We start from the raw sequence: 25,758 nt of genomic DNA on the forward strand, positions 1-25,758 counted from the left end.
CGTCTTCAGTCTTACGGTCAGTGTAAGATGCAGCCATTCATTCAAGCTTACTTTGTACTGGGTTTTATGAAGCCAAAGGATTTTTGAAGATATGAATGCTGAATGAGTATTTGAGAATTCTGAAAGAAACATTTTAGCTTGGTTTCTGCCATATTTAAATGTTTTCTTTTAATCATTGGATATGGACATTGCTGGCAATGCCAGCATTTTTTGTCCAGTCTTAACTGCCCTTGAGGAGGAGGCATTTTGCCACCTTCTTGAACTGCTGCCATCCATCTAAAGACCCACAGTGCTGTCAGGAAGGAAGTTCTAGGATTTTGACCCAGCAACAATGAAGAAACGGCAATACAGCTCCAAGTCAGGATAGTTGGTGGCTTGGAGGAAAACTTGCCATGGTGATGGTGGTGTTCCCATGCATCTTCTCCCTTGTTCTTCTAGATAGTAGAGGTCACAGGTTTGGAAGGTGCTGTCAAAGGAGGCTGTCCAAATTACTGCACTGCACTTGTGGATGATACACACTGTTGTCACTGTACAATGGTGGTAAAGACGGTGCTCATCAAGTGGATTGTCTTTGATAGTATTGAGCATCCTAAGTGTTAGAAGCTGTACTCATACAGGTAAGCACTGAATACTCCATCACACTCCTGACTTATGCCTTTTCAATGGTGGACAGTCTTTAGGGAGCAATGAGGTGAATTACTTTCTGCAGAATTACCAGCCCCTAGCCTGGTCTTGTAGCCACAGTATTTATATAACTGGTCTAGTTAAATTTCTGGCAAATGTTAACCTCCCCCCATCCCAGAGTGATGATGGGAGCTTCAGCATGGTATTGCTGCTCGCTGATAGTCAAAGGAGAAGGCTAGATTTTCTCTTGTTGGACTGGTCATTGCCTGTCATTTGTAAGGCACAAATGTCACATGTCACTTATCAGCCCGAACCAGAATGTTGCCCAGGTCATGCTAAATGCAGAGATGGTCTGCTTCAGTATTTGAGGAGTTGCAAATGCTACTGAACGCCGTGCAGTTATGCCCTTCCGAAGAAGCAGCCGAAGATGGTTAATCTGTTGTAGATCATAGGAAGTTTAAGATGATTTAAAAAAAAATATCACCTAAGGAAATAAATTTCATTACTTTTTATTTTATTATATAATTAAAACACTCAGAAGATGCTCTTCACATAACTCAAATTGAAATCATCATTGCATACTCTGCCTTTAATAGATATGTATTTGACTCCACAGTGAATTCAGTTCAATGAAACTGCAGGAGTAATTTTCACAAAATTACAATTCCTAAGCTGGTTAAGCAAATGTAATACTTGTAGATTGTAGATATTGTTTGACAAAGGTAAAATAAGGTTTATAAAAGAAAACAGACAGGTACAAGCTGATAAGAATGAGACTGCAAAATGGGGAGTGCCAAAGCAAAGAGTCAAATGGAACCATTGCCATTTCTGGAGGAGTATTATTATTTTGTGGTGTGTATGGATCTGCTAGAATTCTGAAATTCTCGCATTGAAAATCAGGCTTGAGACTTCAGGATATTTTTATTTAGATTCAGTTGAGCAGTGCAAAATTATTCCCTGGATTATTGCCTTGAGTTTCAACAATGGCCCAAAGAAAGTTGATTTGGCAGAAGAGAAAAATAGGTCTACACCATGGTTTAACCCTTCAACATAAGATTAAATTTTATGAAGGTGCAGTAACATTATTCGTCAGAAACATTTTTGTGGAATAAGTTATACAAAAAGATCACTGAAATGAACTTAAGCAGTAACAACAATTGAATAATTAGGCGGGTTAGTTGAGCTAAAATGGCTTTACTGCATTTAAATTTTCTCATACCTTTACATTCCATATATTGAAATATTTCATGCATACTACATTAGATAGTGAATCAAATCTTGAATTAAAACAGAATTACATTTAACAAAAATGATAATACACCAGAATTGCATATTAATTCTGAAATAAAATGTAATAAAAAACACAAAACAACTCAGTGGTTTTTTTCATCATCTACAGAATCACAGTGTTGTTGGAGCTGCACTCATCAAGGAAAATGGAGAGTATTTTATGACCTTCCTGATTCCAGGCTTTCTGCTTGTGTGGTGGAGGCAGATTCAATTGAACAAAGAGAACATTAGAAATAGTGTGTAGAGTTATGGGGAAAAGGCAGGAGAATGTCACAAAGTCATAATGCCGATGCAGACATGATGGGCCAAATGCCCACCTAATGCACCATTATAATTCTGTGCTCCTGTAGATGAAGAAGTTCATCAACATCCAGGACAAAGCAACGCACTTGTTCAACACCCTATCCACCAGCACACAGCTGTAGGAGTGCTTACCAATTGAAAAATGTGCTGCAACAACACACGAAGACTGCCTCTCGAGCCTGCTTCACCATTCAATAGGATCATGGTTGATCCAACATTCCTTATGTCCGCTTTCTTGCCCTTTCCTCATAACCTTTGATTTCCTGACCGATCAAAAATCTATCTATTTCAGCCTTAAATATACACAATGACTCTGCCCTACAGCTCTCTGTGGCAAGGAGTTCCAAAGGATCTCAATCTTCAGAGAAGAAATTCCTACTCCTCGCAGTCTTAAACTGGCACTTCTTTATTCTGATCATAGGAAGCTTAAGATGATTTTAAATCAGCTGAGAAAACAAATTTCTGCTATGTCCTCTGGTCTTAAGCCCCTCCCATAAGGGGAAACATCCATCCAAAAAAAAAACACCCAACAGTTTTGAAGAAATGCAGTTTCCTTTTGGTTGTACTTATCTGTGCTATTTTACCATTAAAGTCAGGGATTAGTTGAAGGAAGGAAGGAAGCAAAGAATAAATTGCATTTAGATATTAGTGTTATAAAAATTCTGTCAAAGCTGAGAAGATCCAATTACCTGATTTAGAAGATCTTCAACCTTTTTCTGCCAACCTTCTTTCTCAGCACTATTTTCTTGGTCCTTCTGATGCGATAGTTGAGCAAGCGCAGCTCGTTTCTCTTCTTCATGCTGTCTTTCTAACTTGTCACACAGTTTATCATGTTCCTCCCTAAGATAATAAATATTTTACTTCAGTAATATAAAATACAAACAGGGTGGTAAGGTTTATTTGTACATATAAAAACAGAAACATTTAGGTAGTGAACTTCCTCAAATCATCAGATTAGTGATTCAATAAAGGAAAAGTTAAGAAAAGATTTCTGGTTTACCCCAAGAAAATGCTAACATTCCTTTGCTGAAATTCTTCCATTGTGTACACCAGTTATAACATGTTACGAAACTCAGTGACTCGTCAAAGGTTTATAGAAAGTCAATTTAAGATACTGAAGGAAACTAGAGATAGGGAGGGGTGAGGCGATGGAAGTATTTGAAAACAAAGATGAGAATTTGAAGATCAACACATTGCTTGACCAGAAGCTAGAGGCTAGCGAGCCCAAGAGTGATAGTGCTCACTATCACTAAGATAGTGATTGTGATAGTGATGGGACTTGTTGCGGGTTTCGACAAGGGCAGCAGAATTTTGAATGACCTCAAGTTTACAGAGGGCAGAATGTGGGAGAACAGCTAAGAGTACATTTGAATAGTCAAGTCTAGAGGTAACAGAGGCACGAATAAGGGTTAAAGCAGCAAATAAGTTGAGACATGGATAAAGTGAGATGATATTATGGAGGTGGAAATAGTGATGGTTCAAAATTGTAACTGGAAGCTCACCTTGGGGTCAAATTCGACATCAGGACTAGTTTAATTCCAGACTGTTGCCTAGAAGGGGGATGGAATCGGTAGCTAATCGAACAAAGTTTTAAGTGGGGACCAAAAAGCAATGGCTTGTCTTCCCAATATGTAATTGGAGGGAATTTCTGCTTATCCAGTATTAGATAAACTGAGGAGTTGAGAGCTTGGTGTCATCTGTGCATATGAAGACTTATGCTGTTCTTCCAGATAATGTTGCCAAGAGGGAGCACGTAGGTCAGAAATAGGCAAGAACCAAGAACAGATCCTTGGGGCACTTTAATTCGGAACTCTGTGGGGCAGCATAGTGAGAGCGTTGATGAGCTTCATGCCACTGACAAGCAGCATGGAGGAGTCGAGGTCAAACTTGACAGAGCTCCCACTCTCTGGTCCATCTTCCTGCAGACCCAGAGACACTGTAGCAGCTGCCCCCACACCCATGCAGCCTTTCTGTTGACAGGTCACAAAAATCTCTGCCTTGTCTATAAGGATGCAGCAACACCTTCTGCCAAATCCAGGAACTAACCACAACACCTCCAAAAATGCTCCATTCGACTTACATTACCTGAAATAACAAATGTTATTCTGTTTTTGCTGAACTGCATGTAGAATGCCTGACCATTTGAATAACACTGGTGCTGGGCTCCCCCTTGCAGATGAACACATGTTCTTTGTTGAATGATAAGGGATACAAGTCACAAATAGGGCATCAAATCAGCTGGTATGGGTTGAATAGTGTCATGTCAGCACAGGTTCAGAGACTTCTGGTGCATGTGGGATGCCCTCCACCCTGGAAGCTCTGGATGAGCCTGTATCTGGGGTCACCATTGCAGATGTCAGAGCAGCTTTCTCGTAGGTCAACCCACGAAAAGCGACTGGCCCAGATGGGGTTCCCAGATGAGCACTCAGATCCTGTGTGGATCAGCTGGCGGGAGTATTCGCAGAAATCTTCAACCTCTCTTTACAACAATCTGAGGTCCCTATCTGCTTCAAGAAGACGACCATCATCCCGGACCTAAGAAAAACCAAGCAGCGTGCCTTAATGACTATTGGCCGGAGGCTCTGACATCCATCATTATGAAGTGCTTCGAAAGACTAGTCATGACACGAATCAATTCCAGCCTCCCGGACTACCTGGATCCACTACAGTTTCCCTCTCGCTGCAACAGGTCCACAGCAGACGCCATCTCCCTGGCCCTGCACTCAACCCTAGAACACCTAGATAACAAGGACACCAGTGTCATACTCCTATTTATTGACTACAGCTCAACCTTCAACACCATTATTCCCACGAAACTCATCTCCAAACTCCGTGGCCTGGACCTCGGCACCTCCCTCTGCGACTGGATCCTAAACTTCCTAACTCACAGACCACAATCAGTAAGGATAGGCAACATTTCCTCCACGATCATCCTCAACACCGGTGCCCCACAAGGCTGTGTTCTCAGCCCCCTACTATATTCCTTATACACCTATGACTGTGTGGCCAAATTCCCCTCCAATTCGATTTTCAAGTTTGCTGACGAGACCACCGTAGTGGGTCGGATCTCAAACAATGACGAGACAGAGGACAGGAATGAGATAGAGAATCTCGTGAACTGGTGCGGCAACAATAATCTCTCCCTCAAATGTCAACAAAATGAAGGAGATTGTCATCGACTTCAGGAAGCATAAAGGAGAACATGCCCCAGTCTACATCAATGGGGACGAAGTAGAAAGGGTCGAGAGCTTCAAGTTTTTAGGTGTCCAGATCACCAACAACCTGTCCTGGTCCCCCCATGCTGACACTATAGTTAAGAAAGCCCACCAACGCCTCTACTTCCTCAGAATACTAAGGAAATTTGGCATGTTAGCTACGACTCCCACCAACTTTTATAGATGCACCATGGAAAGCATTCTTTCTGGTTGTATCACAGTTTGGTACGGCTCCTGCTCTGCCCAAGTCCGCAAGGAACTACAAAAGGTCGTGAATGTAGCCCAATCCAGCCTCCCATGCATTGACACTTTCTACACTTTCCGCTACCTCGGCAAAGTGGCCAGCATAATTAAGGACCCCACGCACCCCAGACATTCTCTCTTCCACCTTCTTCCATTGGGAAAAAGTTACCAAAGTCTGAGGTCACGTACCAACCGACTCAAGGACAGCTTCTTCCCTGCTGCTGTCAGACTTTTGAATGAACTTACCTTGCATTAAGTTGACCTTTTTCTACACCCTATGACTGTAACACTACATTCTGCACTCTGTTTCATAAGAAATAAGAACATAAGAAATAGGAGCAGGAGTAGGCCATCTGGCCCTTCGAGCCTGCCCGCCATTCAACAAGATCATGGCTGATCTGAAGCGAATCAGTTCCACTTAGCCTGCTCCCCATATCCCCTAATTCCCTTATCGATCAGAAAACTATCTACCCGTGATTTAAATATATTCAACGAGGAAGCCTCCACCACTTCAATGGGCAGAGAATTCCAGAGATTCACTACCCTCTGAGAGAAGAAGTTCCCCCTCAACTCTGTTCTGAACCGGCCCCCCCCTTATTTTGAGGTTGTGCCCTCTAGTTCTGGTTTCCCTTCTAAGTGGAAAGAATCTCTCCACCTCTACCCTATCCAGCCCCTTCATTATCTTATATGTCTCTATAAGATCACCCCTCATCCTTCTAAACTCCAACGAGTACAGACCCAATCTGTTTAATCTCTCCTCATAAGCTACACCCCTCATCTCCGGTATCAACCTGGTGAACCTTCTCTGCACTCCCTCCAAGGCCAATATATCCTTTCGCAAATAAGGGGACCAAAACTGCACACAGTACTCCAGTTGCGGCCTCACCAGTGCCTTGTACAGTTGCAGCAAGACCTCCCTGCTTTTATATTCTATCCCCCTCGCGATAAAGGCCAACATTCCATTCGCCTTCTTGATCACCTGCTGCACCTGCAGACTGAGTTTTTGCGATTCGTGCACAAGGACCCCCAGGTCCCTCTGCACAGTCGCACGATGTAATTTTTCTCCATTTAAATAATATTCCAATTTACTATTATTTCTTCCAAAGTGGATAACCTCACATTTGCTAACGTTATATTCCATCTGCCAGATCCTCGCCCACTCGCTCAGCCTATCCAAATCTCTCTGCAGACTTTCCGCGTCCTCCACGCAATTCGCTTTCCCACTCACCTTCGTGTCATCAGCAAACTTGAATACCCTAGATTCAGTCCCCTCCTCCAGATCATCTTTGTAAATAGTAAACAATTGAGGCCCCAGCACCGATCCCTGCGGCACGCCACTGGTCACCAACTGCCAACCAGAAAAGCACCCATTTATCCCAACTCTCTGCTTCCTGTTAGATAGCCAATCCCCGCCAACACCTTACCCCTAACTCCGTGTACCCCAATCTTCTGCAGCAACCTTTGTGAGGCACCTTATCGAACGCCTTCTGGAAATCTAAAAACACCACATCCACCGGTTCCCCTCTGTCAACCGCACTAGTGACATCTTCATAAAAGTCCAGTAGATTCGTCAAACACGACTTTCCCTTCATGAATCCATGCTGCGCCTGCTTGATCGAACCATTCTTATTCAGGTGCTCTGTTATTTCCTCTTTAGTAATGGACTCTAGCATCTTCCCAACTACGGACGTTAAGCTAACCGGCCTGTAGTTACCCGCCTTTTGTCTACTTCCTTTTTTAAACAGCGGCGTAACAGTAGCTGTTTTCCAGTCAGCCGGCACTACCCCAGAGTCCAGCGAATTTTGATAAATTACTACTAACGCATCTGCTATTACCTCAGCCATTTCTTTCAGTACCCTGGGATGCATTCTATCCGGGCCCGGGGACTTGTCTACCTTCAGTCCTATTAGTCTACCAAGCACCACCTCCTTAGTAACAGTAATTGTATTAAGGACCTCCCCTCCCACCAACTCTCGATCTCTAATATTCGGCAAACTATTTGTGTCTTCCACCGTGAAGACCGACACAAAGAACTTAAAAGTCTCAGCCATTTCCTCGTTTTCCACTATTAAAACCCCCCTCTCATCTTCCAAGGGTCCAACATTCACTCTAGCCACTCTATTCCTTTTTATATACTTGTAAAAACTTTTACTATCATTTTTTATATTTTGAGCTAGTTTAGTTTCATAATCTATCTTTCCTTTCTTAATCGCTTTCTTAGTCGTTCTTTGTTTTTCTTTAAAGCTTTCCCAAATCCACTAATTCTCCACTATTTTTGGCCACTCTGTACGCATCTGATTTTATTTTAATACTCTCCTTTATTTCCTTCGTTATCCACATCCGGTTATCCTTTTTCTTACAGTCCTTCTTTATCACCGGAATATATTTTTGCTGAGTACTTAAAAAAATCTCCTTAAAAATCCTCCACTGTTCCTCAGCTGTCCTACCTACCAGTCTGCTCACCCAGTCTACATGAGCCAATTCCACCCTCATCCTATCGTACTCCCCTCTGTTCAAGCAGAGGACACTGGTTTGGGACCCTACTTTCTCACCCTCCATCTGTATCAGAAATTCCACCATATTATGATCACTCATCCCAAGAGGATCCTTCACAAGAAGATCCTTAATCCTACCTGTCTCATTGCACAGAACCAGATCCAAGATAGCTCGCTCTCTCGTAGGTTCTGTAACATACTGTTCAATGAAACAATCCCGACAGCATTCCAAGAACTTCCAAGTTTCCTTCTCTATGAATGGTATGCTTTGTATTTATAGTGCGCAAGAAACAATATTTTTCACTGTATGTTAACACATGTGACAATAATAAATTAAATCAAATGGAATGCCATGCAGGAACAGCTGGAGGCACAGTGTGCTCCACTTGCAAGGCCGGTGCCTTCTCTCGCACTGCTATATGTCTAAATTTTACACTCAGACCAGGATTTTCCGGTTCCAGTAAATTTGGAGAGAAGCCAAACGTCCTTTGGAAGAGCTGCACATGTTATTCAGCCCCCTACTGAGCACTCAGACAACCAGCAGTACGGACCCCACTCAGGCAAACGTGACAATCAGGTAAATAAGAAGACAGCACCAAGTTTGCGTTCTGCCTAACTCTACTATAATGGGTACAGGCAGATTATAAATCACAAATCCTATAACCCAAACAAAATAGCACAGATGAACATCTAGCCCAATGTTTATTTTGTTCAGTGGTAGAATTGAAGTTTCTTCATTCTGCCAAATGATTGAACTCATGGAATTACTGTATTCATCCTGATTGGCTGCTTTCAAGTTCTGGTGTCAGTTTTGAACTATACGGTTGTAATATATGTGCAGAGAACATATATTTATTACTGTATTCACCTATCAGTTTACATAAACCTCGGTAGTTGTGTTATGTTAAGCCCGAGATACCACACACTTCATGAGCTTGACCCATTCCTGTTCTAGTTTCCCTCTGTCCATTGCTTGTTCTACCAAAGCTTTCAAACATCTGCCCCAACCCACCACTCTGGGATCTGCCTTACCTGAGCAACTGACATAACTCTAGGTTCTATTAAATCACTGGAAGAATTACCATGTGTGGGAACTCGATTCCACGCAGATTAAAAAACAAATTATTTCAAACTTTGATGATTCGAATACTTAGCCATAAAATAGAAAATGTAATCTTACTTGACTTCACCAATTTTGGATACCATTAAACAGGCCAAAGATCTGAAATTGTGCTAGGCAGGTGAAGATTGGGCAATCCACAAGACAGGAATCTCGGAAGACAAGATTGAAACACTGGAAGTGGATCCTTGTTGAAGCCAGCCGAGAGTGAGCGATGTTCGAAGAGAATGCCAAGATGAGAAATTTAAATTTCTGCTGATTTGGTGGGACCTGAAGATACCACTGGTTGGAGGCTTGTCTCACCCAGGATCTTCAAATGTGGTGTTTGGAAATCCTTGTGAGAATGACAAAGCTTCTGCTTCTGAGAGACTGGTTGGCTCAAAATACTACAAATATTTGGGTGGGTTGTCAAGAAATCCATAGAATCTGCTTTAAAGTCTCTGGGCCCGCTAGCATTTTAAAGAACAAAGAACAGCACAGGAACAGGTCCTTCAGTCAACCACGTTTGTGCCGACACAGATGCCTCTCTAAGCTAATATTTTCATGCCTCTATGTGCTCCATATCCCCCCATTCACTGCCTATGCATCTACCCACCCAGATGCCTCTTGAACGTTGTTATAGAATTTGCTTCCATCACCACCTCCAGCAGCACGTTCCAGGCATTCACCACCCTCTGTGTGAAAAATTTGCCTCTTACATCTCTCTTAAACTTCCCCCTCTCACTTTCAACCTATGCCCCGAGTAATTGACCCTTTGGCCCAAGGAAAAAGACTCTGACTATCCACTCTATCCAAGCCTGTCATAACCTTGTAAACTTCTCTCAGATCCCACCTCATCCTCCGACTCGCCAATGAAAACATCCAAGTTTGTTCAACTTTTCTTCATAGTCCATATCCTCCATACCAGGCAACATTCTGGTAAATCTCTTCTGCACCCTCTCCCATGCAGCAACCAGAATTGTACACAATACTCCAAATGTGGCCTAACCAAAGTCTTATATAGCTGTAACAGGATTTTCCAATTCCTATATTCAATGCCGCGACCAATGAAGGCCAGCATGCTATATGCCTTCGTGACCACCTTGTCCATCCGAGTTGCCACCTTCAGGGAACTGTGGATCTGCACGCCTAGATCCTTCTGTATGCTAATATTTCTAAGGGCTCTACCATTTACTGTATACCTTCCTTCTGCAGCAAACCTTCCAAATTGCATCACCTCACATTTGTCCGGGTTAAATTCCATCCGCCATCTTTCGGCCCAGGTCTCCAGCCGATTTATATCCTGCTGTATCCTCTGACAATCCTCCTCACTATCCGCTACTCTCCCAATTTTTGTATCATCTGCAAATTTATCAATCAGATCACCTACGATTTCCTCCAAATCATTTATATATATTACAAACAACAGGCCCAGCACTGATCTTTGTGGAACACTGCTTGTCACAGACCTCCAGTTAGAAAAGTATCTTTCCACTGCTATTCTCTTACAGACAAGCCCTCCATATACACAGGATCTGCTCAGATGAGGAGGATCGCAACAGACACCTACAGACGCTGAAAGATGCCCTCATAAGAACAGGATATGGCACTCGACTCATCGATCGACAGTTCTGACGTGCCACAGCGAAAAACCGCACCGACCTCCTCAGAAGACAAACATGGGACACGGCGGACAGAGTACCCTTTGTCGTCCAGTACTTCCCTGGAGCGGAGAAGCTACGACATCTTCTCCGGAACCTTCAACATGTCATCGATGAAGACGAACATCTCGCCAAGGCCATCCCCACACCCCCACTTCTTGTCTTCAAACAACCGCACAACCTCAAACAGACCATTGTCCGCAGCAAACTCCCTTCAAGAGAACAGTGACCACGACACCACACAACCCTGCCACAGCAGCCTCTGCAAGACGTGCCGGATCATCGACACGGATGCCATCATCTCACGTGAGAACCCTATCCACCAGGTACACAATACATACTCTTGCGACTCGGCCAATGTTGTCTATCTCATACGCTGCAGGAAAGGATGTCCCGAGGCATGGTACATTGGGGAGGCCATGCAGACGCTAGGACAACGAATGAATGAACACTGCTCGACAATCACCAGGCAGGAGTGTTCCCTTCCAGTCGGGGAACACTTCAGCAGCCACGGGCATTCAGCCTCTGATCTTCGGGTAAGCGTTCTCCAAGGTTGCCTTCACGACATACGACAACACAGAATCGCTGAGCAGAAACTGATAGCCAAGTTCCACACACGAGGACGGCCTCAACCGGGATCTTGGGTTCATGTCACACTATCTGTAACCCCCATGACTTGCCTGGACTTGCAAAATCTCACTAACTGACCTGGCTAGAGACAATACACATCTCTTTAACCTGTGCTTGGCCCTCTCTCCACTCACATTGTCTGCACCTTTAAGAATTGATTACCTGTAAAGACTCGCATTCCAACCATTATCTTGTAAATTGAGTTTGTGTCTTTATATGCCCTATTTGTGAACACAAGTCCTCACTCACCTGATGAAGGTGACTCCAAAAGCTAGTGCTGCCAAATAAACCTGTTGGACTTTAACCTGGTGTTGTGAGACTTCTTACTGTTCTTTGCCCAAGCCAGTTTTGTATCCATCTTACCAGCTCACCTCGGATCCCAAAAAACTTCACCTTCTGTATCAGCTTGCCATGAGGAATCTTATCGATGGCTTTACTAAGTCCATGTATACAACATCCACTGCCCTGCTCAATTTTTCCTGTCACTTCCTCAAAGAACTCAATCAAGTTTGTGAGACACGACCTCACCTTCACAAAACCATGCTGCCTATTGCTAATAAGCTTATTCTTTCAGATGTGAGTATTTTCTGTCCCTAAGAATTTTCTCCAATAATTTCCCCATCACTGATGTTAGGCTCACAGGCCTGTAATTTCCCAGATTGTCTCTTCTGCCCTTCTTAAACAGAGGAACAATGTTAGTTACTCTCCAAACCTCTGGTACCTCGCCCATGTCTGAAGAGAATACAAAGATTTTGGCCAAGGCCTCAGCAATTTCTTCCCTCGCCTCTCTCAGTATTCTGGGATAGACCCTATCTGGCCCTGGGGACGTGTCCACCTTAATATTTTTCAAAACCTCCAATACCTCCTGCCTTTTTATCTCAACATATCCTAGAATGTCAACATCCTCCTTTCTACACTCACCATCCACCACACCCTTTTCCTTTGTGAATACTGATGCAAAGTACTCGTTAAGGACCTCACCCACCTCATCTGGCTCCACACACAAATTCCCTCCACTGTCCTTGACTGGACCCACATTTTCCTTAGCTAACCTCTTTCTCCTTATATATGCATAAAAAGCCTTGGGATTCTGCTTAATCCTGCCTGCCAAGGACATTTCATGGCTCCTTTTTGCCCTCCCAAGTTCCTGTTTAAGCTCATCCCTGCTATCTTTATATTCCACAAGAACCTTATTCATTTTCAATTTCTAGAAATTTATGTATGATTCCTTCTTTTTCACTAAGCTCACAATCCCTCTTGTCATCCATGGTTCCCGAATCTTGCCATCTTTATCCTTCATTTTTACAGGGACATACTTGTCCTGAATTGTTAACAACTGACATTTAAAAGACTCCCATATATCGGATATGGATTTAGCCTCAAACAGCTACCCCAGTCTACATTTCCTAGCTCCTGCCTAAATTTGTCATAGTTAGCCCTCCCCCAGTATAGTTCTTTCACTCTGGGACTACTTCTATCCTTTTCTACATAGAAACATAGAAACTAGGAGCAGGATTAAGCCATTTGCCCTTCGAGCCTGCTCCACTATTCATTTTGATCATGGCTGATCATTGAATCCAATATCCTGAAAGTGTCTTGAAACTTATACAATTGTGATCATTGTTCCCAAAATGGTCCTCACTGAGACATCAGTCATCTGTCCGGGCTCGTTTCCCAGGACCAGATCTAAGCCCCTTCCCGAGTTGGACTGTCTACATATTGCCTCAAGAAGCACTCTTGGACACCCTGAATAAACTCTGCCTCATCCAAGCCCCTGGCACTAAAGAAACCCCAGTCTATATTGGGGAAGTTAAAATCGCCCATCACAACGATCCTGCTGTATTTGCATTTTCCCATAATCTGCTGACTCATCAGTTCCTCCACTTCACACTGTCTGTTGAGAGGTCTGTCATACAACCCCAGTGGTTTAATTGCACCGCTCCTGTTTCTGAGTTTTACCCGTATGGCCTCACTGCATGATCCCACCAAGGTGTCCTCCCTCTGTATAGCTGTGTACACTCTCCCTAATCAGTAAAGCAACAGCCCGCGTCTTTTGTCACCCTTTCTATCTCGCCTGAAGGATCTAAATCCTCGAATGCTAAACTGCCAATCCTGCCCTTCTTTTATCCAAGTCTCTGTAATTGCACATCATCATAGTTCCATGTAGTAATCCAAGCTTCAAGTTCATCCGCCCTACCTGTCATACTCCTTGCATTAAAGCAAATACCCCTCAGACCATCTGTCCTGTTATGTTTTGTACACTCTGCGTTTTATTTCTCTTCGCCTTACTGGACCCATTCACTGAGTTCTCCACAATCTCTGTACTGTGGTCCTTTTTGACTTTTGTTTCTCTGCCTTCCACTTTTCCCCTTAATGCCTTTTGTTTCTGTCCCCACTTTTCTTCCCTCTGACTTCTTGCATCAGTTCCCATCCCCCTGCCACATTAGTTTAAATCCGCCCCAACAACACTAGCAAACACTCCCCCTAGGACATTGTTTCCAGTCCTGCCCAGGTGCAGACCATCCAATTTGCACTGGTCCCATCTCCCCCAGAACCGATTCCAATGCCCCAGGAATTTGAATCCCTCCCTCTTGCACCATCCCTCAACCCACGTATTCATCTGAGCTATTCTGACATTCCTATTCTAACTAGCATGTGGCACTGGTAGCAATCCTCTACTACCTTTGAGGTCCTACTTTTTAGTTTAACTCCTCACTCCCTAAATTCAGCTTGTAAGACCTCATCCTGTTTTTTACCTATATTGTTGGTGCCTATATCCACCACGTCAGCTGGCTGTTCACCCTCTCCCTCCGGATTGCCTTGCAGCCGCTGCGAAACATCCTTGACCCTTGCACCAGGGAGGCAACATACCATCCTGGAGTCTCGTTTGCGTCTGCAGAAATGCCTATCTATTCCCCTTATAATTGAATCCCCTATCATTCGAACTCTGCTACTCATTTTTCCTGCCCTCTTGTACAGCAGAGCCAGGCACGGTGTCATGAACCTGGCGGCTGCCATCTTCCCCTGGCGATCTCCCCCAAAAGTATCCAAAATCGTACATCTGTTTTGGTGGGAGATGACCGATGGGGGCCCCTGCAGCCTTCCTACTCTTCTCCTGTCTGGTGTCTTCTCTTGTCTCCGCCCCCCACCCTACCCCTGCCAGGACTAGTTCCTTCCAGCAGGATTTATAACTGCTCCCCACTGATGGGGAACAGTGCCAAAGGGGTGGTACCTCCTGGGGGTATGGCCCATGGGGGAGAGGGGTGGGCATGATCGGTGGGGGGTGGGGGGTTGGAGGGGCAGTGATACAGGGTCACAGAGCTGGCCAGCGATCGAGCTGGTCAGCGATCGGGAGGCCGGCAGAGCGGGGCCACTGCACATGCATCGATCTCCGCTCTGACAGATCGGCACATGTGCAGTGGCCTGCTCAACGCTATGCTGCCGGCCTCTCCAGCGGGAATAGGGAACGCCCCCTGATTTTCAGAGTGAATCACACTAGGGCACTCTGAAGTGCTCATAGTGTGGGAGATTCATTCTGAAAATCACACTAAGAAAATCAGCAGGAGTTACTCCAGTTTTCACACAAATTTGGCACCTTAGAGTTTGTTTGGGAGAATTGCCTCTACGGCTGGGGTAACCGAATCGTGTAATTTAACTCATTTTTTTGCTGGTGGATTCCGATCTTCTCAACCATTTTGTCTGGTGCAATATTGTTCAATTTTTCTTGTTTAATGAATGTATTCTGCATGTAAAAATTCATCAGCAGACTCCTGTGAATTTGTTCAGTAACATTCCTCCATGGGTTCTTAAAAAATAAACAAAGTTAGCATCTATCGAGCCAGGTTTCATTTTGATATCTGACTTATCCAGTATTTACATTAGCTGAGATTGTAACAATTGCCAGTAAATTACATTCAGTAACAACATTGAAATTACCTTACAATTACTTTCCATTTTTGTTCCAAATCCATTTCCAATTTTTCCAATTTGAATTTCTCCTTTTCTTTCGCTGTAGTTAGTCTTGCCTCATAATCCTGCCTTTGCTGCTCCAATTCTCCCTATGGCATATAAGGACATTATTCTTATTACTGTAATAATTGTTCAAGGGTTACGAAAAGGTAATTTCTATTATAATTATTTATTCGCAAAGGGCAAACAGCTCAACTACTACCCATCTGGACAGTCACAGCCTCCTTCTATATTGTTTCCCACTCTTGTCAAGCTCAGTAGCCCTGTTCCTATAAACCCAAAATGTATTGCCTCACACTCCAAACTACATTCTTACTGGAATTGAAGTTCATCCTGCCTGTGAACTAGTCCTTGTATCGGAAAATGTTCTTCTGGCTACTGTCACTGTAGCTGAACCTCTATTGCTTAGAGGTGCTCTGGTGCCACACTCATGACTGTAGGGACAATTTTATAGGAAGCAGCTGACTGTTGAGGGCTTTGACGCAGCAATGAAGCTTTGTTGCTGGGAGATCAGGAGCTGGGCTCGATCTTCAGACTCTTCACTCTCTTCCACCCACCCTGACAGAGAATTTCTCTGCTGGCAGACAAGTGCTGAGTTTTTAATGTGGGAGAAAAGGCTCAGCAAAAGTTGCCTCACAACTTGCTCAAACTCTTTCCACCTTTGTAGTAGTGTTCCCAACTCAATGGAGCATTTATTTTGGCTTCTAAAACGTGTAGGAGCAGAGGCAAAATAGTTGGGAAAGGGGAAGGATCTTGTTGCAATGCTCTTACAATGCCGACCCAAAAGTCAGCAGGCATGCATGCCGAGTCACAACCCAAGCTATTGCCGACCCACAAAATAGATACATGAAAATAGTGCAGGGTTGGGAAGCCACAGGAAACTCAAAATTCCAGCAAAAAAATCATGTTTTGCTATTCCCAACTCCATTCCCACCTCCATGATGGGACAAAAATCCATATCACCATTCAGTTTTTGGGAGATCCATCCCTCTGAAGTAGATTGGGCAAGTTGTTAAAAATGCACCTGAAAACAAACTGAAAGCTAAATAATGTTCCTTCAATCTCAAGAAACCTCAATAATATTAACATTAGCAAAAAACTCTCTTCAGCAGAATTACACTACAGTCTATAAAGTATTAACTGCTTGGCTACCGTAAAAGTTTTAAAACTCAAAATCTTGTCATGCAATTCATTTAATTTTGTTTAAAGTTTATTTATCAGTGTCACAAGTAGACTTACATTAACACTGCAATGAAGTTACTGTGAAAATTCACGAGGAATTCAAATCTCTTGTTTAAAGTTTCCAGTCACTATGGAGATTGTGACACAATGAATAAACTTCTGGTAGCTTGAGACTCAAATTTATCATCGCTGGATTGATTTTTTAAAAATAGGTTTTTATAGAAAACAGGCTTCTTGCCTCCAGAATTGCATTTTTCACCAGCTGTCAGGTCTGACATACTAATTGCTCATAATCATGAAGGACATAACAGACCATGTTCCTTAACCTAAGAAGTCCATTCAAATATGAAAAGCAACAGGGTCAAAATCTGTGTTTAACAAGCATAAAACATGACAACAGAAGGATTGATATAGTTATTAGTACTTGCACTGAAGAAAGAGAATCACTTGTCTCCCTGAGCTTGGCCCTGCTAGAATCCAGATCTTTTTGCAGCCTTTCTTGAGCATTCTTCAGGCTGGAAATATGTCCTTCCGCTGATCCTAGGCCTTGCTCACTCTTCTTCACAAGTTCTTGTAAACGACACACCTAGTAAAAACACATTCCTTAGACCCAACAAGTATTAATGCTGACCAAAATAACTTTAAAAAGAGCAGTGTTAATTAATTCTAGGCTCATTTCTGGTTTTGACTTCATTGCGGACCTCCTTACACGCTCACAGAAAATGAAAAATACATTTATCACAGATCTATACAATATATTCAGACAGATTGTAGGTTTACATATTCATTGCTAAACGAGTTGCCAATCCTCCAGGATTGTCATGGAGTCACCAGGAATAAAATATGAATTCCCAGGGTACTGCTGAGAGTAAACCAGGAGAAAAATTAATGGGACTTTGTTGAATGGGGTGTAACTGTGTTTTGAAACCGTGCATAAGTAAGAATTACTGAACAAGCATGGACAAGTTGGGCCAAAGAGCCTATTTCCATGTTATAAACCTCTATGACTCTAATGTGTATGCTCCGATAAAACTAATTTGACAACAATTAGAACATAGAACATTACAGCGCAGAACAGGCCCTTCGGCCCACGATGTTGCACCGACCAGTTAAAAAAAAAAAAAAAAAAAAAATTTGAGTACCCTTCCTCCCCCAACAGTATTTACATTTTTAAAAAATATTTTAAAAGTGTATCATAGTTTAGGTTCCACCTTAACCCCATGTGTACATTGAATCTTTATTTCACTTTTTGTACAATGATTAGCAAGTGAAATATAATCCTTACTTTTTACTTCCAGGTTTACTATCTCAAAATGTTTTAATCTGACTGAATGGCTTGTCGAATGATTTTCACAGAATCCCTACAATGCAGGAAGAGGCAATTAGGCACATCAAGTTTGCAGTGACTCTCCTAAAGAGCATCATATCCAGGCCCCCCCCTACCCTATCCCCGTAACCCCACACATTTATCATGGCTAATCCAACTAACCTACACAATTTGGACACTAAGGAGAGCATTTATTCCTCATCCTTAATTGCTGTCGAGAAGGTGGTGATGAGCTGCCTTCTTGAACGGTTGCAGTCTTTATGGTGTACGTACACCCAGATGCTGTTATGGAGGAGTTCAAGGATTTGGACCCAGAGAAAATAAAGGAATGGCAATATATTTCCAAGTCAGGAAGGTAAGTGACTCGGAGGGAAACCCCCAGGTGGTAATCTTCCCTTGAGTGTACTGACCATGTCCTGCTAGACAGTAGCAATCCTGGGTTTGGAAAGTACTGTCTAAGGAGCTTTGCTGTATTGTTGTAGTGCATCTTGTAGATGGTACACACTGCTGCCACTATTCCTTGGTGGTGGAGGGAGTAAATGTTTGTGGGAGAGATGCCAGTGAGGGATTTGTTTGTCCTGGATGTTGTCAAGCTTCTCAAGTGTTATTGGAGCTGCATTCACACAGACAAGTGGAGAGTATTCCATCACATGCTTGACTTTTGTCTTGTAGATGAGGGATTCAGGAGGTGAATTACTCAGCACAGGATACCAGCCTCTGAATTTTGCATGTGGCCACAGTACTTACATGGCAAGCCCAGTTCAGTTTCTGGTCAATGATAACTCCCAAGATGTTGATATTGTGGGCTTCAGTAATGCTAATGCCATTGAATGTCAGGGGCGATGGTTAGCTTCTCCCTTGTTGGAGATGATCATTGTCTGGCATGAATGTTACTTGTCATCTGTCAGCCCAAGCCTGGATATTGTCCAGATCTTGCTGCATTTCGACATAGACTGCTTCAGTATCTGACGAGTCTTCAATGATGCTGAACATCATGCAGTCATCAGCAAATATCCCCACTTCCAACCATATCTTGGAAGGCAAGTCACTGATGAAGCATTTGAAGATGGTTGGGTCTAGGACACTACCTTCAGGAACTCCTGCAGTAACATCCTGGAACTGAAATGGTTGACCGCTAAACACCACAACTATTTTCCTTTGTGCAAGTTATGACTCCAACCAGCAGAGGGCTCCCCCACTATTCTCATTGACTCCAATTTTGCTAGGGCTCCAATGCCATACTCGGTCAAATGTTGCCTTGATTTCAAGAGCAGTCACTGTTGTCTCATCTCTTAAGTTCCACTCAATAATCCATGTTTGAACCAAGGCTGTAATGAGGTCAGTAGCTGAATGAGCATCAGTGACCAAGTTATTGCTGAGTAAGTGTCACTTGATCGTACTGTTGACGATCCCTCCATCACTTTACTGATGGTCAACAGTAGACTGATGGGGCAGTAACTGACCGATTTGGATTTGTTCCGTTTCTTGTATACAGGATATATCTAGGCAATTTTCCACATTGCTGGGTAGGTACCAGTGTTGGAACTATATTGGAACAACTTTGTTAGGTACGTGATAAGTTCTGGAGCACAAATCTTCTGTAATATAGAATATTAAAGGGCCCATAGCTGTTGCATTTTGCAGTGCTTTCAAGTTTCTTGATGTCACATGGAATAATCGAAATTGGCTGAAGACTGACATCTGTGATGTTGGGAACCTCCAGAAGAGGCCAAGATGGATCATTCACTTGGCACTTCTGGCTGAGGACTGTTGCGAATGTTTCAGCCTCATCTTTTGTATTGATGTGTTGGGTACCTCCATAATTTAGGAGTGGGATATTTCTCCTCCTGCAGTGAATTGCTTAATTGTCCACCACCATTCACAACTTGATTTGGCAGACTCCAGAGCTTTGTTCTAGTCCACTGGTTGTCGGAATTGCTTAGCTCTGGCTATTACTTGCTGCTTATGTTGTTGAGCATGCAAGTAGCCCTGTGTTGTAGCTTCACCAGGTTGATATTTCATTTGTAAGTATGCCTGCTGTTGCTCCTGGCATGCATGCCTGCACTTATCATTGGCCCAGGGTTGATCCCCTGATGCCCAGTCCTGAGTTGCTAGATCTGTTTCAAGTCTATCCCATTTAGCACAGCGGTAGTGCCACACAACATGGCACTATGATGGAGGGTATCTTCAATGTCAAGACAGGACCTATTCCCCATAAGGATTGTGCTGTGGGCACTCTTACCAATACTGCCATGGAAAGATTCATCTGCAGTAGGCAGGTTGGTGTGGATGAGGTGAAGTATGTTTTTCACTTTTGCTAATTCCCTCATCTCCTAATGCAGACCCAACCTAGCAGCTATGTCCTTTAGGACCCAGCTAGCTCAGTCTGTGATCATGCTACCGAGCCACTTTTAGTGATAGACATTGAAGCCCCCCACCCAGAATACATTCTGCACCCTTGTCACCCTGTTTCCTTCAAGTGGTGTTCAACATGGAGAACTGATTCTTCAGCTGAAGGGGGAAGATATGTAGTAATCAGCAGGAGGTTTCCTTGTCCAGGTTTGACCCAGTGCCATGAAACTTCATGAGGTCCAGACTCAATGTTCAGGACTCCCATGGCAAATCCCTCTCAACTGTATACCACTGTGTCACCACCTCAGCTGGATCTGTCCTGCCGGTGGGACAGAAAATACCTGGGAATGGTGGTGTGTGGGGCATCATCTAGAAGGTATGATTCCATGAGTATGATGTCAGGCTGTTGTTTGATTAGCCTGTGAGTCAGCTCTCCCAATTTCGGCACAAACCCCCAGATGTTAGCAAGGAGGACTTTGCAGGGTTGACAAAGACGGGTTTACCATTATGCCTTTGCAGTTCCCAGATCAATGCCGAGTGGCCTGTCAGGATTTATTCCAGTTAAAAATATTTGAAAGCTCATTAAAAGTTTGTCAAAGGCTTATGACCAAATTATTAAAAGGTCCAGACATGTGACCCAGGCCTTCAGAAACTGACTGGGTGACAGAAGACAAGTAAAGAGTGGGAGCTAGCCATGGCTGACCCAGGACATCAGCTTGGCGCAGGGGATTTTCACAGTAACTTCATAGCTGTGCTAATGTAAGCCTACTTGTGACACTAATAAACATTAACTTTAAACTTTAAGAGGGTCAGCAAGGCAAAAGGGAACTCGGGACCTGGTAAGGTGTGTCCTTGGTGCTGCTTAGCTGGCAGAGTGGGAATTCAGGACGAGAGCTCTGAACAGCCTGAGCACCCACTCACATCACAGGGATTGATGAGCAGGGAACAAAGCTGCCAAGGTCAATTGAGTATCCACCTGCCCAGAACATAGGAAATAGGAGCAGTAGCTCTTTCGCCTCCTCAAGCCACCCTGCCATTCAACAAAATCTCAGTTGATCTGATTGTGGCTTCAATATATTCAACGACCTCAGCCTCTGTCGCTGCACGCTAAGGAGGAGAGTACCAAACACTAACAACCCGCTGAAAGAAGTTGTTCCTTATCTTCATATCATATAGGAGACCCTTTAGTTTGAAACAGTACCCCATGTTCTCGATTGCCTTCCAAGGAGAAACCTTTTGGAAGATTACAACCTATGCATACAACCTATCTCTGCAGCTAATTATTTTACGAACCAAGTATGCTAGCCATTGGGTTCAGGGGTCCTGACAGGTTTTAATCACATTAGCATTCTTCATACATTTTCTTTAATGATGGTAATTATTTTAAGTTAATCCCTCCAGTTTGTCTCTTGATTTTCTGCTATATTTGGTATTTTTTTGTGTCTTCTGCTGCAAAGATGGATACAAAATACTTGCTCAAAGCCTCTCCCATTTCTTCGTTCATCACTATTAACTCACTGATCACACCCTCTGTGTGACTATCACCAAGTGTAACTTCAAACTGAGAAGAAGGACATTTTAAATAGCTTTCTAAAAATGTAATATTGTTTGCATTTGTGTTTAAATTTAATTGCAAGTACTATTTAACGTCTAAGTCTCATCTGGGGGCCTAAGTAGGGAGATAGAAGCTATCCACCGGCGGCAGCTTAAAGAGTTGATTAAGGAAACTGGCTTGAAATGGTCTTGCTGTACCTGGGCTCAGCTAGTCCTTGTTCCGAACATATAAATTCAGGCATTCTCTGTACAACCAGTGCTGAGTGCGACTTCAGAGTGCAGAAGTTTGGTGAGAAGAGGATTTGGTGGGGAGAGGAGGGAGGTACTCCTTTGCTTTTTCACCATGTAGAAATTGCTTTCTGCTCTACTACAAGGCAGCAAGTGAACTGTTGGTGAGTATCTGGTGAATATCCAGTTTGTGGTCAAGGTCCATTTTCCAAAGAGTTAAAATAGTACTGGAGTTTATGATAAGATCAATAAATAAAGAACAAAGAAAATTACAGCACAGGAACAAGTCCTTCGGCCTTCCAAGCCTGCACCGACCATGCTGCTCGCCTTAACTAAACCTCCCTCCCCTCCGGAGACCATATCCCTCTATTCCCATCCTATTCATGTATTTGTCAAGACGCCCCTTAAAAGTCCCTATCGCATCGCTTTCACTACCTCCCCCAGCAACGAGTTCCAGGCACCCACTACTCTCTGTATAAAAAAATCTGCCTCATTAATCTCCTTTAAACCTTGCCCCTCGCACATCAAACCTGTGCCCCCGAGTAGTTGACTCTTCCATCCTGGGAAAAAGCTTCTGACTATCCACTCTGTCCATGCCTCTCATAATCTTGTAGACTTCTATCAGGTCGCCCATCAACCTCCGTCGTTCCAGTGAGAACAAACCAAGTTTCTCCAACCTCTCCTCATAGCTAATGCCCTCCATACCACGCAACATCCTGGTGTATCTTTTCTGTACCCTCTCCAAAGCCTCCACATCCTTCTGGTAGTGTGGCGACCAGAATTGAACACTATATTCCAAGTGCAGCCGAACTAAGGTTCTATAAAGCTGCAACATGGCTTGCCAATTTTTAAATTCAATGCCCCGGCTGATGAAGGCAAGCATGCCGTATGCCTTCTTGACTACCTTCTCCACCTGCATTGCCACTTTCAGTGACCCGTGTATCTGTACACCCAGATCCCTTTGCCTATCAATACTCTCAAGGGTTCTGCCATTTACTGTATATTTCCTATCTTAGACTTTCCAAAATGCATTACCTCACATTTGTCCGGATTAAACTGCATCTGCCATCTCTCTGCCCAAGTCTCCAACTGATCTATATCCTGCTGTATCCTCTGATGGTCCTCATCGCTATCCACAAATCCACCAACCTTTGTGTCGTCCACAAACTTACTAACCAAACCAGTTACATTTTCCTCCAAATCATTTATATATATTACAAACAGCAAAGGTCAGCACTGATCCCCGAGAAATGCCACTTGGCACAGCCCTCCATTCAGAAACGCACTCTTCCACTGCTACCCTCTGTCTTCTTTGACTGAGCCAGTTTTGTATCCACCTTGCCAACTCACCTCTGATCCCATGCGACTTCACCTTCTGCACCAGTCTGCCATGAGGGACCTTGTCAAAGGCCTTACTGAAATCCATGTAGGCAACATCCACTGCCCTACCCTCAATCATCTTCGTCACTTCCTCGAAAAACTCGATCAAGTTCGTGAGACATGACCTCCCCTTCATAAAACCATGTTGCCTCTCACTAATACGTCCACGTATTTCCAAGTGGGAATAAATCCTGTCTCGAAGAATCCTCTCCAATAATTTCCCGAACACTGATGTAAGGCTCACTGGCCTGTAATTACCTGGACTATTCTTGCTACCCTTCTTAAACAAAAGGAACAACATTGGCTATTCTCCAAACCTTTGGGACCTCCTCTGTTGTGGAGATGCCGGTGTTGGACTGGGGTAAACACAGTAAGAAGTCTCACAACACCAGGTTAAAGTCCAACAGGTTTATTTGGTAGCACTAACTTTTGGAGTGCTGCCCCTTCGTCAGGTGAGTGGGAGTTCTGTTCACAAAAAGGGCATATAAAGACACAAACTCAATTTACAAAATAATGGTTGGAATGCGAGTCTTTACAGGTAATCAAGTCTTATAGGTACAGACAATGTGAGTGGAGAGAGCGTTAAGCACAGGTTAAAGAGACGTGTATTTTCTCCAGCAAGGACAGTTAGTGAGATTTTGCAAGCCCAGGCAAGTTATGGGGGTTACAGATAGCGTGACATGAACCCAAGATCCTGGTTGAGGCCGTCCTCATGCGTCCTCTCGCCGGGATCTTGGGTTCATGTCACACTATCTGTAAACCCCACGACTTGCCTGGGCTTGCAAAATCTCACTAACTGTCCTGGCTGGAGACAATACACATCTCTTTAACCTGTGCTTAACCCTCTCTCCACTCACATTGTCTGTACCTTTAAGACTTGATTACCTGTAAAGACCCGCATTCCAACCATTATTTGTAAATTGAGTTTGTGTCTTTATACGCCCTGTTTGTGAATAGAACTCCCACTCACCTGATGAAGGGGCAGTGCTCCGAAAGCTAGTGCTACCAAATAAACCTGTTGGACTTTAACCTGGTGTTGTGAGACTTCTTACTGGACCTCCCCTGTAGCCAGTGAGGATACAAAGATTTCTCTCAAGGCCCCAGCAATTTCCTCCCTTGCCTCTCTCAGTTTTCTGGGATATATCCCATCAGGCCCTGGGGACTTGTCTACCTTAATGTTTCTCAAGAACCCCAATACCTCCTCCTTTTTGATCTCAACATGACTCAAACTATCTACACATCCTTTCCCAGACTCATCATCCACCAAGTCCTTCTCTTTGGTGAATACTGATGCAAAGTACTCATTTAATACCTCGCCCATTTCCTCTGGCTCCACGCATAGATTCCCTCCCTTCTCCTTGAGTGGGCCAACCCTCTCCCTGGCTACCCTCTTGCTTTTTATATATGTATAAAAAGCCTTGGGATTTTCCTTAATCCTGCTGGCCAATGCTTTTTCGTGACCCATTTTAGCCCTCCTTACTCCTTGCTTAAGTTTCTTTCTACTTTCCTTGTATTCCACACTTGGTTCATGTGTTCCCAGCCTCCTAGCTTTGACAAATGCTTCCTTTTTCTCTTTGACTAGGCTCACAATATCTCTCGTTATCCAAGGTTCCCAAAATTTGCCATACTTATCCTTCATCCTTGCAGGAATGTGCCGGTCCTGAATTCCTATCAACTTACACTTGAAAGCCTCCCACATGCCAGATGTTGATTTGCCCTCAAACATCTGCCCCCAATCTACATTCTTCAGTTCCTGCCTAATATTGTTGTAATTAGCCTTCCCTCAATTTAGCACCTTAACTTGAGGACTACACTGATCTTTATCCATCAGTATCTTAAAGCTTACTGAATTGTGGCCACTGTTCCCAAACTGCTCCCCTACTGAAACATCGACCACCTGGCCGGGTTCATTTCCCAATACCAGATCCAGTATGGCCCCTTCCCTGCATACTGTTTCAAGAAGCCCTCTTGGATGCTCCTTACAAACTATGTCCCATCCACGCCCCTAACACTAAGTGAGTACCAGTCAATATAGGGGAAGTTAAAATCTCCCACCACAACAACCCTGTTACTTTTACACCTTGCCAAAATCTGCCTACATATCTGTTCCTCTATCTCCCGCTGGTAGTTGGGTGGCCCATAGTAAACCCCCAACGTTGTGACTACACCTTTCCTATTCCTGATCTCTACCCATATTGCCTTGCTG

At 43.6% G+C, this 25,758-nt stretch overlaps 1 protein-coding gene across 13 annotated transcripts in view; it reads right to left on the reverse strand.

The window, feature by feature from the left end:
• fam184ab (family with sequence similarity 184 member Ab) overlaps positions 1-25,758 on the reverse strand; it is a 189,140-nt gene that overhangs the window by 72,992 nt on the left and 90,390 nt on the right. For all 13 annotated transcript variants that reach the window (XM_078212733.1, XM_078212732.1, XM_078212727.1 and 10 more), the window contains 3 exons: positions 17,136-17,297; positions 15,497-15,618; positions 2,907-3,057 (listed from right to left, as the gene is read on the reverse strand). In XM_078212733.1, the coding sequence (XP_078068859.1) occupies positions 2,907-3,057; positions 15,497-15,618; positions 17,136-17,297 (435 nt within the window). The remainder of the gene's footprint in view (positions 1-2,906; positions 3,058-15,496; positions 15,619-17,135; positions 17,298-25,758) is intronic.

Source organism: Mustelus asterias, chromosome 5 (genome assembly GCF_964213995.1).
Source record: "Mustelus asterias chromosome 5, sMusAst1.hap1.1, whole genome shotgun sequence".
NCBI lineage: Eukaryota > Metazoa > Chordata > Chondrichthyes > Carcharhiniformes > Triakidae > Mustelus > Mustelus asterias.